Below are 17,354 nucleotides of genomic sequence, written 5' to 3' on the forward strand. Positions count from 1 at the left end.
GTTATGACATTGCTTCTGGGAAGGGTCAAGAACAGAGGCCAGGGATGGGGATGGTTATTTTTTAGATTTTAGCACATGTTAAAGTGAGAACTTGTGTACTGCACTTGTGTACCCGCAACCCAGAAGATCACACCATGACAGAAAGTAGATGTATAGGGTGGAGGTCCACCAAACCCATCTGAGTTTATTTTAATGCAACTATTATTAAGTGTTTTGGTTTAAAATGAATAATCCAAGACAAATGCTAAATTACACAGGGCATCAGGAAAATAGGCAGAAACAGGACTTTCTGCAGTAAACTGGGCTGTATGATCACAGTACTCACAGTTGTGGGGACTAAATCAATTCTTGTATGGAAAGTATGGTTTATAGTAACCCCTCAATCAGTGTGAGCTCTTGTTACCATTTTTTCTAAACATAATTCAGACTCAAAAAAATTGGAAAGTGCTACCTTGGAAAGATGCCGTTTCCTAAGGGACAAATAATTGGAAATGCCTCCCCCTCCTTTTTTTTTTTTCAAAAGTCAATTGTCAATGATAGTAAGAGCCGTGACTGCAAAGGGGCACCTGCTGATTGTTTTAATTAAAGTTTTAAATTTAATCGTAAACTTTAAATTCATAACCACAGACCTCAGATGGGCTCTCCCACTACCTCTGCCTCAGCATTCTGACCCCATCTCTCTCCTTGGAGCAATGGCTTTTTCATTCTCCCAAACTACTATTTAATACTATATCTTTCCTCCTTAAACCTTCTACATTCCTCCTTTCCATCCCATTTTCAGCTGGCAACCTGCCTCATAATCCTTGGAAATGATAGGAGCAATTAGGAGCTCCTACATCATACCATCATCCAACTACCAGTGTCATTCTCCCATTTTGTCGGTACAGTGGTGTAGCACATGGGCTCTGGAGACACAGCGTCACACCTCAGATCTTGCTGTGGTACATCGTGGCGCATGAGCATATGGGCAAATTATTTAACCCTGCTTTGGTATCCTCATCAGTGAACTGACACTAATTTAAGTCATTATTAAAATGGCTGAAATATCTGTCCCCATGTAAGGCCAACCCTGACCCTTGGCTCTGGATTTCACCCTTTCTCATCTTCTAAAGGTTTTTTGTTTTTTGTTGTTTTTCCTAGAAATTATGGTGTCCTTTCCCTGCATTGTTGATTTCTCCCTTTTTGCTACAGTATTCCTGTTGGCATACATGTTCTTTTATTTTCCATTTTGAAAGAAGGTTCCTCCCATGATCCCACATTATCTTCCATGCTATCTTCTAGGCTCCCAGCAGGTTTAATGTATCATTTTTTAGGGGCAACAGATTTTGAAAACTCTCTCTCATCTCTTGTAGGTAAAATTTTAACTTCAGTTCGCTAGTGATATCGTTACAGGCACTGGAGTTCTCCGTATCAAAGAGCATATTTCTCTCCCAGAATCTGAAACTGAAAGCAAGTGCAAGGCTTCTGGAGTCCTATATGAAATTAAATTATAAACCAGGGCACTGCTTCCCATATGTGTCTGCACACTGGCATTGCCTGGGGACCTTCAGAAGATACACCTGTGCCCCATTCCGAGACTGGGATTAATGGGTAGGGGGTGTGGCCAAGGTTTGGGATTTTTGAAAGATCTCCAGGCTATTGTAATGTGCAGGCAAGTTTGGGAACCACAGAACTGGAGATTTCGAGCCATGTATTTCCAACCTCAAACTTCTAGATAATGTAAGTTTTGGGTTTCTGCATTAAAATTAAAGTTGAGACAATGAGATCAGTCGAATTGGATTTATCAGTTTGAAATCAACATGAGTAGGGACCTTATTTACATAAAGCCGAGCAATTCATAAAAAAGCAGTTTTGTGAGCAAAGACACACACACAAATTATCAATGTTCAAAACAACAGGATTTTAAAGTAATTTTGTCAAATGGAATATATATCTCCAACTACAGTTGCTAGATAAAACACAGGGCTCCCAGTTACATTTGAATTTCAGATAAACAACAAATAATTTATTAATATAACTCTGTTCCATGGAACATCTCGGATGTACTTATACTAAATATTTATTATTTATCTGAAATTCAGGCTTAACTGTGTGCCCTATGTATTTTTTAAATTGAAGTATAGTAAATTTACAATGTTGTGTTAGTTTCAGGTGTATAGCCAAGCGATTCAGTTATATATATGTATGCGTATGTGTGTGTATTCTTTTTCACATTCTTTTCCCTTATAGGTTATTACAAGATATTGAGTAGAGTTCCCTGTGCTATACAGTAGGTCCTTGTTGGTTATCTATTTTATATATAGTAGTGTGTATATGTCAATCTCTAGCTCCCAATTTATCCCTCCCCCCCCTTCCCCCTTGGTAACCATAAGTTTGTTTTCTATGTCTGTGAGTCTATTTGTTTTGTAAATAAGTTCATTTGAATCATTTTTTTTAGATTCCACATATAAGTGATATCATATGATATTGGTCTTTCTGTGTCTCACTTATTTCACTTAGTATGATAATCTCTAGATCCATCCATGCTGTTCCAAATGGCATTATTCCATTCTTTTTTATGGCTGAGTAATATTCCTTTGTGTGTGTGTGTGTGTGTGTGTGTGTGTGTGTGTGTGTGTGTACACCACATCTGTTTTATCCACTCATCTCTTGATGAATTTTATTTGCTAAATGTGACAACTCTGTCCCAATATTAAAGGACTCACCTGAGCAGTAATTCAGTATAGTAGGCTGAATCAGGACAAAAATTAACTTCAGCTTCTTGCTCACTATGTATTGTTCTATTTTTTAAATTACATTGCCTGGATAACCACCTCGAGCTCTACCTGACTTTGTCTGCACTCAGGGTCAACTGTACCTTATTCTGCCTCTTCTGCCTTCTCCGGAGCCGCAGAAACTCCTTGTGCTGCCTGGAGACAAAGTTCACTGCTGCATATTCCAGTAAGGCTGCAAACACAAACAGAAGGCACACTGCCATCCAGATGTCAATCGCTTTTACGTAGGAGACCTGAGAGAGAGGGAGAGACAGAGACACCATTGTGAAAACTTGTGGGGAAACCAGGTTCCTTATGGTGTGAGCAGCAGAATAATGTCATTTCCCTTCATCAAGGATTATTTTCTAGGCTTTCCTTAAGAAAATGCTTAAGCGTTTTCCATCCCACTTTGCAGGTTCTGGGCAGAGCAGTGAAAGTTACATGTCCCCCTGCCCCAGGCCCTTGTTCCATTTCTCGCAGTATAGCCCACCTGCTCAAGTAGCCTCATCCCTGAGACCAGCTCCAAAGGTGACTACAAGAATTGCCTTCGTGAAAAAAGAGGAAGAAAAAACTTTGAGGTAAAACAGTGGGTGCTACTCTTGAAACTGCTCATTTCCTTCTATTTTTTCTTACCATTTAAAAGCTCATTAAGATAATTCCAAAACTTGGATGAGAAATAAACTATATATGGCTTTGGGTCCTTCAAAAACCAATTTGTAATTTCCATTCAGCTTTTGCTCCTAATTGGCGCAGAAACAAGTTTCTTCTTTTTTTTTTATTGAAGTATACAATATTATACAAGTTACAGGTGTATAATATAGTGATTCACAATTTTTAAAGGTTGTACTCCATTTGTAGTTATTTAAAAATGTTGGCTGTATTCCCCTTGTAGCTTATTTTATACATAATAGTTTTTACCTCTTAGTCCCCTACCCCTAAATTGCCCCTCCCTTCTTCCCTTGCCCCACTGGTAACCACTAGTTTGTTCTCTATATCTGTGAGTCTTCTTTTTTTTTTTTTTTTACATCTTTATTGGAGTATAATTGCTTTACAATGGTGTGTTAGTTTCTGCTTTATAAAAAAATGAATCAGTTATACATATACATATGTTCCCATATCTCTTCCCTCTTTTCTTTTTTGTTATAGTCACTAGTTTGTTGTATATTTTAGATTCCACACATAAGTGATATCGTACAGTATTTGTCTTTCTCTGTCCGACTTAGTTGCACATGGCAAAATTTAGTTCTTTTTTATGCTGAGTACCATTCCATTGTGTGTGTGTGTGTGTGTGTGTACACCACATCTTCTTTATCCATACATCTATTGATGGACACTTAGGTTGCTTCCATATCTTGGCAATTCTAAATAATGCTGCTATGAGCACTGGGGTGCATGTATCTTTTTGAATTAGTGTTTTTGTTTTTTTCAGATATATACCCAGGAGTGGAATTGCTGGGTCATACGGTAGTTCTATTTTTAGTTTTTTTAGAAACCTCCATACTGTTTTCCCTAGTGGCTGCACCACTTTTCTCCACATCTTCGCCAACATTTGTTATTTGTGTTCTTTTGATGGTAGCCATACTGACAGGTGTGAGGTGATATCTTACTGTGCTTTTGATTTGCATTTCCCTGATGATTAGCAGTGTTGAACATCTTGTCATGTGCCTGTTGGCCATCTGCATGTCCTCTTTGGAGAAATGTCTATTCGGGTCTTCTGCCCACTTTTTTAATCTAGTTGGGTTTTTTTTGTTTTTTGCGGTACGGGCCTCTCACTGTTGTGGCCTCTCCCGTTGCGGAGCACAGGCTCCAGACGCGCAGGCTCAGTGGCCATGGCTTATGGGCCCAGCTGCTCCGCGGCATGTGGGATCTTCCCGGACCGGGGCACGAACCTGTGTCCCCTGCGTCGGCAGGCGGACTCTCAACCACTGCGCCACCAGGGAAGCCCAAGTTGTTTTTTTTTTTTTTGATGTTGAGTTGTATAAGCTGTTTATATATTTTGGATATTAACCCCTTATTGATCATATCGTTTGCAAATATTTTCTCCCATTCCATAGGTTATCTTTTCATTTTGCTCATGATTTCCTTTGCTGTGCAAAAACTTTTAAGTTTGATTAGGTGCCACTTGTTTATTTTTGCTTTTATTTCCTTTGCTTTAGGAGACAGATCCAAAAAAAATATTGATGTGATTTATGTCATACAGTGTTCTGCCTATGTTTTCCTCTAGGATTTTTATGGTTTCTGATCTTATATTTAGGTCTTTAATCCATTTTGAGTTTATTTTTGGATATGGTGTAAGAGAGTGTTCTAATTTCATTCTTTTACATATAACTGTCCAGTTTTCCCAGCACCATTTATCAAAGAGACAGTCTTTTCTCCATTATAAATTCTTGCCTCCTTTCTTGAAGATTAGTGGACCATAAATGTGTGGGTTTATTTCTGGGCTGTCTGTCCTGTTCCACTGATCTGTGTGTCTGTTTTTGTGCCAGTACCATACTGTTTTGTTTACTATAGCTTTGTAGTATAGTCTGAAGTCAGGGAGAATGATTCCTTCAGCTCTGTTCTTTCTCCAGATTGTTTTGACTATTCAGGGTCTTTTGTATTTCCATACAAATTTTACAATTATTCTCATTCTTTGAAAAATGCCATTGGGATTTTGATAGGGATTTCATTGAATCTGTAGATTGCCTTGGGTAGTATCATCATTTTAACAATATTAATTTTTCCAATCCAAGAATGTGGTATATCTGTCCATCTGTTTGTGTCATCTTCGATTTCTTTTATCAGGCTTTTACCTCCTTAGGTAGGTTTATTCCTAGGTATTTCATTCTTTTTGATGTGATGATAAATGGGATTGTTTCCTTAATTACTCTTTCTGATATTTTGTTGTTAGTGTATAGAAATGTAACAGATTTCTGTATGTTAATTTTTTTATGCAGCAATTTTACCAAATTCATTGATGAGCTCTAGTAGTATCAGGTGGCGTCTTTAGGATTTTCTATGTATAGTATCATGTCGTCTTCAAACAGTGACAGTTTTACTTCTTCTTTTCCAATTTGGATTCCTTTTATTTCTTATTTTCTGATTGCAGTGGCTAGGACTTCCAATACCATGTTGAATAAAAGTGGCAAGAGTGGGCATCCTTGTCTTGTTCCTGATCTTAGAGGAAATGCTTTCAGCTTTTCACTGTTGAGTATGATGTTAGCTGTGGGTTTGTGATATATGGCTTTCATTATGTTGAGGTTAAATAGTTTTAAACTATCACAATTCAAGATATTCAACCAAAGTAAAATATCAGGGCTGTAGCCTTGGGAAGGTATCTGGTTAAAAAGGAAACTTTTATGACCCTTCTGTGATTGGTTGAGTGCTTTGTACATCTTACTTGATAAAGCAGATTCTGAAAGCAAATACTTTTTATTTGCAATGCAAAGTTCCCTTCATCTCACTCAACTTCCAATTATTTTTTAAAATAGGAGGCGGAAAATAATTAGATGAAGTTGTAACATGTTGGACCACAGACGATTCTTATTCAACTGCCTATGTGAATGTGTACTATCTAGTTCTAATTTTTAAATAGGGTTTTCTGCTTTTTAACAGCTGTCACTGAGTGTTTGCCATCCAGAATTTATACATTTTACATATATTAATTTTCTAACCATTATGACAACTGTATTACCCCCATTTTCTGGTGAGGAAACTGGGGTACAGAGAGGTTAAATTATTACCCAAAGTGAGAAAGCTAAAAGGTGGCAGAGCTAGGATTGGAATTGGAACCCAGTCTGACTAGTGAATCTCCTTTCTGGACACACACAAACATACTACTAGGATTATACCTTTTGTATCTTGCATTTCCCTTTGATCTTTATAGTGAGCATTTCCCATGTAATTTAACTTTCTTCTAAATCATAATTTCCAGTGCTTGTATAATTGTCTATACCATCATTAATCATTCTGTATGATAGGATATTTAGGTGATTTTTAGTTTCATTTTATGCTACTGTAAATTTGGGAGCTATGAATATTCTTCCCGCCCCCCCCCCACCGCCCCAGATATTTAACTGTATCTCTGATTATTTGTTAGGTCAATTTTTAGACTCGAATTATGGGAGTCAATGCTAAGAAAATATGCTCCTGACTTAGAAAGTTAGTAAGAGCATAGAGGATGTAAAAGCAGAGACTCTAGAATGAGATGCCCGAAGTAAGAAACACTGCTCTGTTCTTACTCTAACTTTGCCAAATTGTTTAACCTGTCTCTGCTTCCCCTCCTCATCTGTATAAAGGAAAATAATAGTAGCTATTTTGTAGAGTTATGTGGATAAAATCACTTAATGTATGCAAAGTGCTTAGAATAGTGTTTGGCACAGAGTAAGTGCTATATAAATGTTTGCAATTATTTGACTACATAAGGGCGTGATTTTGTTAATAGAAAAATCTTGGAAGAGACAGAAAAATCAACAAGGAAAATAAAAATTGCCCACTGTCCTAATATATTCCAATTATTATTTTTAAGGTTATCACCTGCCTTACACTGTCTCCATCAATCTGAACTACTTGTCAGTCCCACATATGTTGTGACAAAGTGGTATAGCACCTGGGATGCTTATTCTCAGTCTTTCTGATTAACAGATGACTCAGAATCCTTCATGACTTGGCTTGGATACCAGCTCCTCTGGGAAGCATCCCTAACCTTCCTACTTTTGTCTCATCTGGGTTGGGGGCCCCTTTTCCTTGCTCCCTTATAACTCTCTATTGAGCCTGTCTGTTCTTTTTCAGTCCAGCAGCTTCCCTGACCTCAGCACTAGACTCACTAGACTGTAAACTTTTTTTTTTTTTTTAAGAAAGGTCCTGTGTAGTATTACTCTTTGTATCACCAGCCCAGGACCTGGCAAATAGTGAGTAAACATTAGATATGTGGGATGGATGGATAAATGGATGATTGAATGACAGAAGGAAGGAATGAAGGAAATACCTGGCCATCTTTCCATTTTTGTACTTTAACTTCAATAATTCTTTACTATATAACATTACCCACAATTGCACATATTGGATATTTCTGAGAGTGGACTATTAGTGCATTTAAATTCTCTCAGCTCACCAAGCATTCCTGGAATGTTTCTTTCCTTAATAAGCAATAATTTTCTTGTATTTGCTGTTCTGGAGCAGTCCTATTCTCCTGTAATAATAGAACATTACCAATCACAGCATTCCGGTTATATATTATTCAGATGGCCTTTGAATGTTTTAAGACCTAATAATGAGAAGAATTTGTCAGTGCCTGATAGATGTCCATACCAAAAGCTAAGTCCAGTAGAACTCACCATCATTCCTCCCCTTGCTAGTGTTTACAGCACTCAGTCATTTGTAAACCTTTCCCCCCTCTCCTTCTAGCCATCAGCAGGCCAGGCACGTATTTGGCTTCTTTTATAGCTGCTCATAAACAAATCCTTTCAGTCTCTTAATGATTTTGGTTGGTCTCCGAGTTTCCTTCAAATCATGATCATCTTTCCAGCACTGAAGTGCTGGTATTAACTGCATTATTCACACGGATTTAGGTGGTGTTGTGAGACATCTATTACGTATGATGGGATGTCCTTCAGTGCTGGTCTCTCAGGATTGAAATGCCCTTTTGTTACTTCCATCCAGCTCTGATGTCACATTCTCTCCCTTTGGCTGCTAATCCTTAGATGTTTTTACCTCACATTTTTTCCTGTCACATTATTTTTATGATTCCTGGGCTTACATGAGCCCTTCCTGAACTACATTACTACAGTCTTGCAGAACAGTTTTCAAATTAATGAAGCGCTCAAAATGCTAGTATGATTCATTTAGTGTTATCTCTCCAGGTATATTTAATTCAGAAACATAAACACTGAGGGCCTACTTTGTGGAAGGCACTGTAGTAGGTGCTGGTGGGAGGTGGGGCAGAAGATACAAGAATAACTAAGATGCACATTGATTCTTCCCAGGACTCCCCACATGATACCCCAGGAGAACCTGTTCATGCTGTGCTCCAGAAAGTATCATTCACATAGGTCAGGGAGCAGCAAATTAGGACCTATGAATCGAATCTGCCCCACCACGTTCTATAAATAGTTTTATTGGAACACAGCCATACTCATTCATTTATATATTGTCCACGGCAGCTTTTACAGTAAAATGGCACAGTTGAGTAGTTGTGACAGAGACCATATGGTCTGGAAACCCTAAAATACTATGTGACCCTTTACAGAAAATGTTTGCCAGCCCCTGGCATAGACTGCAGTGTTGTCTGGTTTGTCCTGGGGATGTAAATCTTGGTGGCCCTGTTTGGTGCTTGAGAAAACCACGGTCTAGTGAGGGAGATAGTCAAGTGAACATAAAACTGATACAAGGCAGATGGTCTCATGTGCCAAAGTAGAGGAAAAACCAAAAGGTGGCTGGAAGATGTGGGGAGTTCAGTAGTGACAGGGAAAATCAGGAAAGGCTTCGTTCCTGGATGGCATGGCATTTGACTTAGGGCTTGAGGAAAGCTAGGACTTTGATGGGTGGAAGCAGCTATGAAAGCAAAACCATGAAGATGGGAGAGAACAGGTGGGCTTGAGGATGGTCAGCAATCCAGTGACTGGGATGTGCTAGGTACCGGGGAGGTGCATGGTGAGGTATGGACAGGTAGGCTGGGCCAACACAACCGCCAGGCAGAGGCATCTGGGTTTCAGACTGCTTGTAAAGATAAGCTAATTATGGTTTTGAGGTGGGGTATAGATATATAAGTCCTTTTCTAATTAGCTTGGATTTCTTTGTCTCAAAAGCAAGAGTCTTAGCAAAAGTAGACATTTTCCCTCCATATAGAAATTTACCTTCTCTCCTGACACTCTCAACTCTACACAGGGTCAGTTCTCTTCCATGCTTTCTAACAACATCTCTGAATCCTTTGCTGAATCTTCTTTGATTTCTTATCTGTGGTCCTTGAACTCTTTCCTCTTCGATTTTCCCTGTATCTTCAGGTCCTCAATAAATTCATCCACTCCTATAGTTTCTGTGTGTGTGTGTGTGCGCATGTGTGTGTGTGTGTGTGTGTGTGTGTGTGTGTCTCCCATAGCAGAGATTGGCCAAGTTCTTGTGAATCCCATTTCCTCTTCCTGGGACACCAGTAAACAAGATTTTCCAGTTCAGGTGGATCCCCAGTGGAATGTGGGCAGAAGTAATATACACTGCTTCAGGGCCTCTAAAATCTCCCAAGAGGTCATTAGGACTTAACCTTTCTGCAGCCACCTTGGGTGTCACTCATCTAAGATGACAGTGCTGTAAGATGGAAGAAGCCTGGATCCCTAAAAGACGCAGGGCCACCCATTTCACAGTGGAATGTAATGTGAGTGAGAAATAAATTTTTATTGTTTAAAGCCATGGAGATTTCAGGGTTTTGTATTTCCAACACTCCCAAACCCATCACTCAGTCCTGACCTCCTGACCTCTCACCAGTATTCTTGTGCTAATTATAAAAGGCCCAGTGCGGGGTGGGGGTGAGGTGGTGGTAGTGGTGGTATTTCCCTGGTGGTCCAGTGGTAAAGAATCCGCCTTACAATGCAGGGGATGTGGGTGGTTCCATCCCTGGTCAGGGAACTAAGATCCCATGTGCCGTGGGGCAACAGGTTACACTGGGACAGGCCAGGTAGTCAGTGCTGCCACCATCCTTCTCTTCCAAGGAAATCTGATTTTCCTGGCATTAAACAGCAGGTAGTAAGCCCGTGTGCCACAACTACAGAGCCCACGCACCCTGGAGCCTGCGTGCCACAACTAGAGAAGAGAAAACCCACATGCCATAACGAAAGATCCCGTGCCACAACGAAGATCCCACATCCCGCAACTAAGACCCGACACAGCCAAAAATAAATAAATAAAATAAATTTTAAAAGAATAAATAAAAAAAATAAAAGGCCTGGGAAATTCCCTGGCGGTCCGGTGGTTAGGAGCCCGCGCTTCCACTGCGGGGGGCATGGGTCTGATCCCTGGTCCGGAAACTAAGATCCCACAATGCCGTGCAGCATGGCCAAAAAATATATAAAAAGGCCCGCAGTTAGGATTTGCAAAAGCAAAATCATTAAATGCCCCTCCTTCCCATTCACTTCATTTGAATCTTGCTTCCCACCGGCAACACTAGTTTCACCATTAGTTCTTTCCTTGCCTTCACCTCTATTCAGTCTGTCGCAAAAGCTCAACATTGACTTCTGCAAAGCACCCTTAGGTTCACCCTTTTCTCTCCATTCCAGAGATGTCACTGCAACCCTGGCCATCAACGCTTACACCTGGTTATTATAACAACTTCCTAACTGATCACCCTGTACCCAGTTCCTCCTCGTGGCACTTTATCCTTTTGCTTCTGCCAGATTAAATTTAAACACCAATTCATTTTGCAACACATCTTGAGAATTACTGTGGCTGTTCAAAGCTTGAGAACTACTGTGGCTGCCTAGTATAGGCTCTAGTATCCAAGATCTCACATAGCATGTGTCTACCCTAGTTATTCAGTCTTATTCCACTCTTTTCTAACATGAACCTTGACTCTTTCCTAACATGAACCTTGTGCTTTGTTTAAGCAGTTCTTCTTACCCTGAGGAAGCCAACTCCATTCCTACTGAGAATCCCAGTCATTCTCAGATGGGTGTAATTTTGCACCACAGGAGACGTTTGGCGATGTCTGGAGATATTTTTGGTTGTCACAACCAGGGGGAGGTGCTACTCGTGTCTAGTTGGTTGAGGTCAGGGATGCTGCTAAACATCCTATAAAGCACAGGACAGTCCCCACAGTGAATAGTTATCCAGCCCAAAATGTCAATAATTCTGAGATTGGTAAGCTCTGAGATAGAGAGAGCCCCCGCCCCTAACCCAGGTATCCAGGCCTGGTTCAGTGGTCCTCAGCTGGGGCTGATGTTGCCATGAGAGGACACTTGGCAATGTCTGAAGGTGGTTTTGGTTGTCCCACCTGGGGAGTGAGGTTTTGCCACAGGCTTCTAGTGAGTAGAGGCCAGGGATACTACTAAAAAGCCCAGCAATGCATAAGACAGCCCTCATGACAAAGAATTATCCAGCCCCAAATGTTAATAGTATGAAGGCTGAGAAATCTTGGTTTATGCTCTTCTGCCAGCATAGAAATTCTTCCTCCCTTTTCCTGCTTTCTCTACCTATGTATTTCCAGGTAATTCCTCAAGGAGTAGCTCAGTCTCCATCTCCAGAGTGATGCTTTCTCTGCCTATTCTAGCCCACAGTGGTCTTACCCATCTTTAGGATTTGTAATGCACTGACAGTTAGCATCAGACAGTTGAGTGTTTGCTTCATGTTTGCATGTTTTATCTGCCCAGTTAAAGTATAGGATGCTTGGAGGATAAAGACCCAGGTGTGTCTTTTGTATCTATACCCCCAAGAACAAGTCTTTGTGCATTGAGTAAATGCCCCATAGTTTCTGCTGACTGGCAAGTTATTCAAGCTGCATATAAATTCAAATTCCTTTCACAATCACTAAAGGGAAAAAATTTATCTCACGTCTTTTAAAGCCAATAGCTGATGATATTAAGATTACTCTAGATTTATTTTCACTAAGGGAAAGAAGAACAGTTATTCTGTTGAATTTACAATTCCTGTAGTTTACAAACATATCTGGTGAAACAGTAGAGCCAGTCAAGTTGTTTAGGTTTCTGTGGCACTAAATAAACATTTACCTGATATTTGAACAGATCAGTTAGTTGATGGAGTTTACTCATTACTCAGTTACTTTGGCATCATGCTGACATTTCTTAGAGATACTTTTCACTAGTGTTTTTTTTTTTCTTTTTCAACACTATCTAGGTATTTTTGAAAACCTTGGCAGTTTTTCATGAGGAAATTTTTTCATTAATTATATACTGTGATCAGTTTCAAAATGGAAAATCAAACCATGAATTTATTTACTTTAGTCCCATAATTTGTTTTGTCTACATTCAAAGACTACACCATTTCCTGCATCATGAAGTCAGTTGTTCATGGGTTCGGCCATTTTCTGCCCAGTGTTTATCCCCATCATAGAAGAGTGGCTCGTCATTGTATAAGGATTGCCTGAATGTCCTTACAGCTTGGGTGCCCTCTCCATCCCTCATGGGCAAGGCACTACCATTTGACAATGGGCCAACTAAAATATATCCACATTCCCAGCCCCTAGGCTGACCCCAGAGAGCTGAGACATTCCTCTAGCAGCCAGTCAAGGAGGATGGGTATGAACACGTATGAAGAGAAGTTCTCTCCAATAGAGAAAAATCACAAATGACTGTGATAAACCAAGTATTTTTTTAATAGAAAAGAGACAAAATGGAATTTATAGGACAATCTCAAAATACTAAGATATTTTTCTTGCTTTGAGTGGAATGATGTCTCACACCCACCTGCTTGAGTCAGTGTTTAATTATTCTCAGAGTATGCATACAAACCACTGCTAAACCAGAATAGAAGTTTTTCTGCTCTGTACAGTGCAGTTTCTTTTTATCCAATTTAGAAGGAAAATTTTTAATTAACCCTGATTAACGCAGCTGTTGAAATGGATACCCGTTGGTCACAGTAGCCTGACTTGTGCTTCCATTACATGGGACAGAAGCCTTTGGTAGCTCCAATCAATTAGTCTTTTATTGAGTGCTATACACCCCACCCTCTCCATCCTCATTTTATGGGGGGAGAAAAATAAGTTTATTAAATGCATGTCTAAATCTTATACAGGTAGTAAGCAACAAAGATGGAAATGAGAATTCTGGCTTTGACTTTCTGTTTTGTCTCTTACCTACATTCAGTCATGGTAAAAAATATCATCAGAAAAAATATAAGCAGTCGAATTAATCCTAGTGCCAAAGGTCCATGGTGTTGTACAATTTTATCTTTACAATTTCACTGCCAAGTTGCCATTTTTATTGCCTAATTAAAGAGCTCACATCTGCCATTTAACGCCAGGAAAATCACATTTCCTTGGAAGAGAAGGATGGTGGCAGCACTGACTACCTGGCCTGTCCCAGCGTAACCACCGCACTCCGTTTTCTCTCCATGTCTTACACTCTTGCTGGGTTCTGGGTAGAGTACTGAATAAACACAACTCTTGTGAGGGTGCTGTTTGTAAAAAGAGCCATTGGGTGGCAGTGCCTCCAAGCCCGGTTTCATCAGGACAGGACCTGAACAACCTCAGGGACCAAATAATTTGGGTGTTGGGTGTCACACAGGTCTAGTTAGCTGATATTATTTCTTAAGATGAATAAATTTCTCTCCATTATGGTGGTCAGAAAACTGTTCAAAGTTGCTTGCCAAAGCACACTCTCCGTGTGAGTTTTGTGAGTGGAGAGGTAAGAGAAGGGTAGAACTGCCAGCCCCAGAATGCACGAATAATCCTAGGTGACAGCCACTGTTAGAGGCATCATAGGGACACCCTAGAGAAAGGCAGCCCCAAGGCTCAGCTTTCTGCAAATGTAGGTGTCTGGGGGAGGGAGGCAAGGTGAGGAAGGAGTGGCATCTGGAGGAAGGGGAGGGAGCAGGGCTGGTGGGGCTTCTTCCCCATATGCTGCGTCTGCCACATGTCTCACCACATTCTCAGCTGATGGACAGGAATACGGATTCCTTCCATAGTCTGCTTCCGGTGGCTGCACCTTCAACGACAAAAGAAGTGCAGTATATTGCTTCTTAGGCAAAGGCAGGAATGAGGAGGGAGTTGGGAGTCAGGAGCAAATTGCCCAGCAGTGTAAGAGCAACCACGATGAAGAAAAGAGCCAGTTGGATGATATCAGTTTTGGAAAGGCAACCAAAGGCTTTTGGTGGATAATGAGATGATGCTCCACTTAATAGATATCTGTGTAGTCATTGTGTGTGTGTGTGTGTGTGTGTGTGTGTGTGTGTGTGTGTGTGTGTGAGAGAGAGAGAGAGAGAGAGAGAGAGAGAGAGAGAGAGAGAGAGAGAGAGAATCAGGGAGAATATGAAGACGGGTAAAGGAAGGAAATGATCCAAGGATTCCAGTGTCACGGGGTCATTGAAGGATTGCATAAGACACTTTCGGTAAATCTTAACACTCATTTGGCAGATTGTGGACCCTCAGTCACACTGGTTTGCCAGGAATGAGCTCTTGAAGATATTACATAATTCAAAGCTTGCATAATTCAAGGTAATTTTCCCTAGAGGAATACATAAAAAGTAGAATTGTTTGTATTTCATGTTCTGTGCATGCATTAAGACTTTATTAGTATTTTTATACTGCCCTATTTCAAACTCACACAAGCTAAGTTCACATAAAGTGGCACCTCGTTGTAGCGAGCACTCCTATACGTCAGGGGGCCTGCGATGTGCTGTTATGAAAACAAAACAACAAACTCCCACCACCATCATCAGTGAAAAGCTTTCAGCCACAGAACTCTAGGAGTTATCTCTGTGATATAGATAAGAAAGCTGAGTTTACTCTTTAACTCCACCAAGATCACACGCAGAAGAGTGGGTGAGCTGCTCCTCACATCTCCTCTGGCTTGACTCCACCCTCCGTGCTTTTCTGGCTCCCTGACGCCTGAGGGAAACCGTCCCCAGGGAGTGAGTCGGCAGAATTACTCACAGACTGTGGTTTCACCAGATGACAACATCTGATGTGAAAGAGGTGAGAGAGTGCAGGCAGCGGGCTGGGCGAGCCTGAGACAGCACAGTCACACCTGCCGCCATGGAGCTACTATGAAAAGAAATGTTGGAAAATGAGAGAGAGCCACAGTGTCCTTCATCTGCTTTCTCAGCCATGGGTGCTGTTTCCACTTCTTTATTTACTCCCCCACCCACCTCATCGCAGGTTCAAATTTCATTCTTATGAACAAGGAAGGAGAGGAGGGAAGTTTAATAAAAACTGTCCAGTCTCGTTCTCTGACTGAGGCTGAGGGAAAGGCCTTGGGATGGCGGCTATAGGGTTTGTAGCGATGACAGTGGTTTTCTCCTGCCCTCCGTCTGCTGCTGCCCAGAGAGGGGGCTGGATGGGAGGGGAAATCTGGAGAAGCTGAGCGGTCTCCACCTCCCAGACTGGGCTCGTTGCCTTATGATTTCCAAGTCGGCTGCGCTCCCTGGAGTAGCATGAGGAGGCCAGATCAGGAAGGCAGCACGGGCCAAATCTCTCACCCCCGACCGTTTTTGAAACCCTGAACCTTAGCAGAGTGAGCAGGCAGGCCATTGCTGGGTATGTGCGGGCTCTTCGTCACCCCAGAGCAATCACGATGGCGGACTTCTGACGCAAGCGGACTTCTGAGATGCTCGGTGGGGTGGGTGAGATAGGTGAGCAATGGACGATCCTGGACTACAAACGGTGGCAGGCTTAGAAGACCATTCCAACCTGTAGTGGTAGAGAAGCCGTCTCCTCAAGAGCACCTGGGATCCTGTGATGACTCTGGGCCGCAAAGAGGCTTCTCCAGGTGCTGAGCGTCCCTGCAATGCACCTGAATCCTCTGAGCCCTGGGATGCCACAGCCTGGGGATGAGGACGGATGTTCCTTTGGTGGAGGGCAAGAGTCTTTCACAACTGAGATATTGATATCTATTGAATGGCAGTCGGTGGTAGCCAAGAAGGTTTACCACCCACCCCCTGGCCTGTGGCCTGGTTTAGCTTCAGCTCTGCACTTTAATGTTAGCTCATGGTGCAGGCAGCAGGTTAGTGAGGAGGACTCTGCGGGAGCCACCTTGATAGAAACCTTCCCTTCTTGGCCTGAGACCCTGGGCACTCATACCTCGGGCATGGCAACCTCAGGCTCCTGAAGTGAATCCGGAGCATACTACTGTCTCTCATGGCATCCTGAGTGAACCTGAAATGGAAAAATTCCAGGCCCCCATCATGTTCAAGGTTACATGTGGGGAGAAGAAAACAAGAAAAAGAGCTCCAGGTCAATCAGAGGCCTGGAATTAACGTGGTACAAGAGCCTCTGGCTGGGCTGGTGATCTCACTTTTTGTTACTGTAAATTACCCAAGAGCTGGCCTCCACTGTGTCCATTTCCTGTAGCTGAGCAGCATTTTGATGCAAGTCAGTTCCATGCCTTTCTCCTCACCACAAAAACCAGAAACACAAACCACCCGCTAATAATTAGCTACTTATTTGCACTAGATATGAGCCTGCAGGAATCTGTTCATAATTAAAAGGAAATCCTACAGCCTCTTGAATAAAATGACACAAATAGATAAGCAAGCTCTTTGAAGAAATTAAAAAGGCCATGCTATCAGGAGGCATTTCTATATTTCAATATGGAAGTGTACAGACTGCTAAAAAAAGAACAAAAGATAAATTGTGAAAGTGGAAAGATTTGGGTTGGGCTTATTGAGCACATCAATTTCTAATACATCAGTTGCATATATCTGCTTCAGAGAGTTGAGATGAGTCCCAGTCCCTTGATGGAAATCAATCCTGTAGCATTACAGAAGCTAAGAAAAGGAGGCAGGGCTGTGATGGAGAGGGCAGTGAGAAGATGCCAGGGATGTGGGTCTTGGCTTTGCCACTGGCTGACTTTGCAAAGGTGGCCACGTCATTTCACCCTTCTGGGCCTCAGTTTCCTTCTTGGAAATATAAAAGGGTTGGATGATCATCTCTAAGGTTTCTGAAAATCTATAACTCAAGGGAAA

The 17,354-nt window shown here is 41.5% G+C and overlaps 1 protein-coding gene across 1 annotated transcript in view; it reads right to left on the reverse strand.

Annotated features, from left to right (window-relative positions):
- GLRA2 (glycine receptor alpha 2) overlaps window positions 1-17,354 on the reverse strand; it is a 188,106-nt gene that overhangs the window by 31,989 nt on the left and 138,763 nt on the right. Inside the window, exon 8 of the mRNA XM_007466340.1 lies at window positions 2,858-3,007. Coding sequence (XP_007466402.1) covers window positions 2,858-3,007 — 150 coding nt within the window. The remainder of the gene's footprint in view (window positions 1-2,857; window positions 3,008-17,354) is intronic.

This window comes from Lipotes vexillifer, unplaced genomic scaffold (genome assembly GCF_000442215.2).
Source record: "Lipotes vexillifer unplaced genomic scaffold, Lipotes_vexillifer_v1.1 scaffold169, whole genome shotgun sequence".
NCBI lineage: Eukaryota > Metazoa > Chordata > Mammalia > Artiodactyla > Lipotidae > Lipotes > Lipotes vexillifer.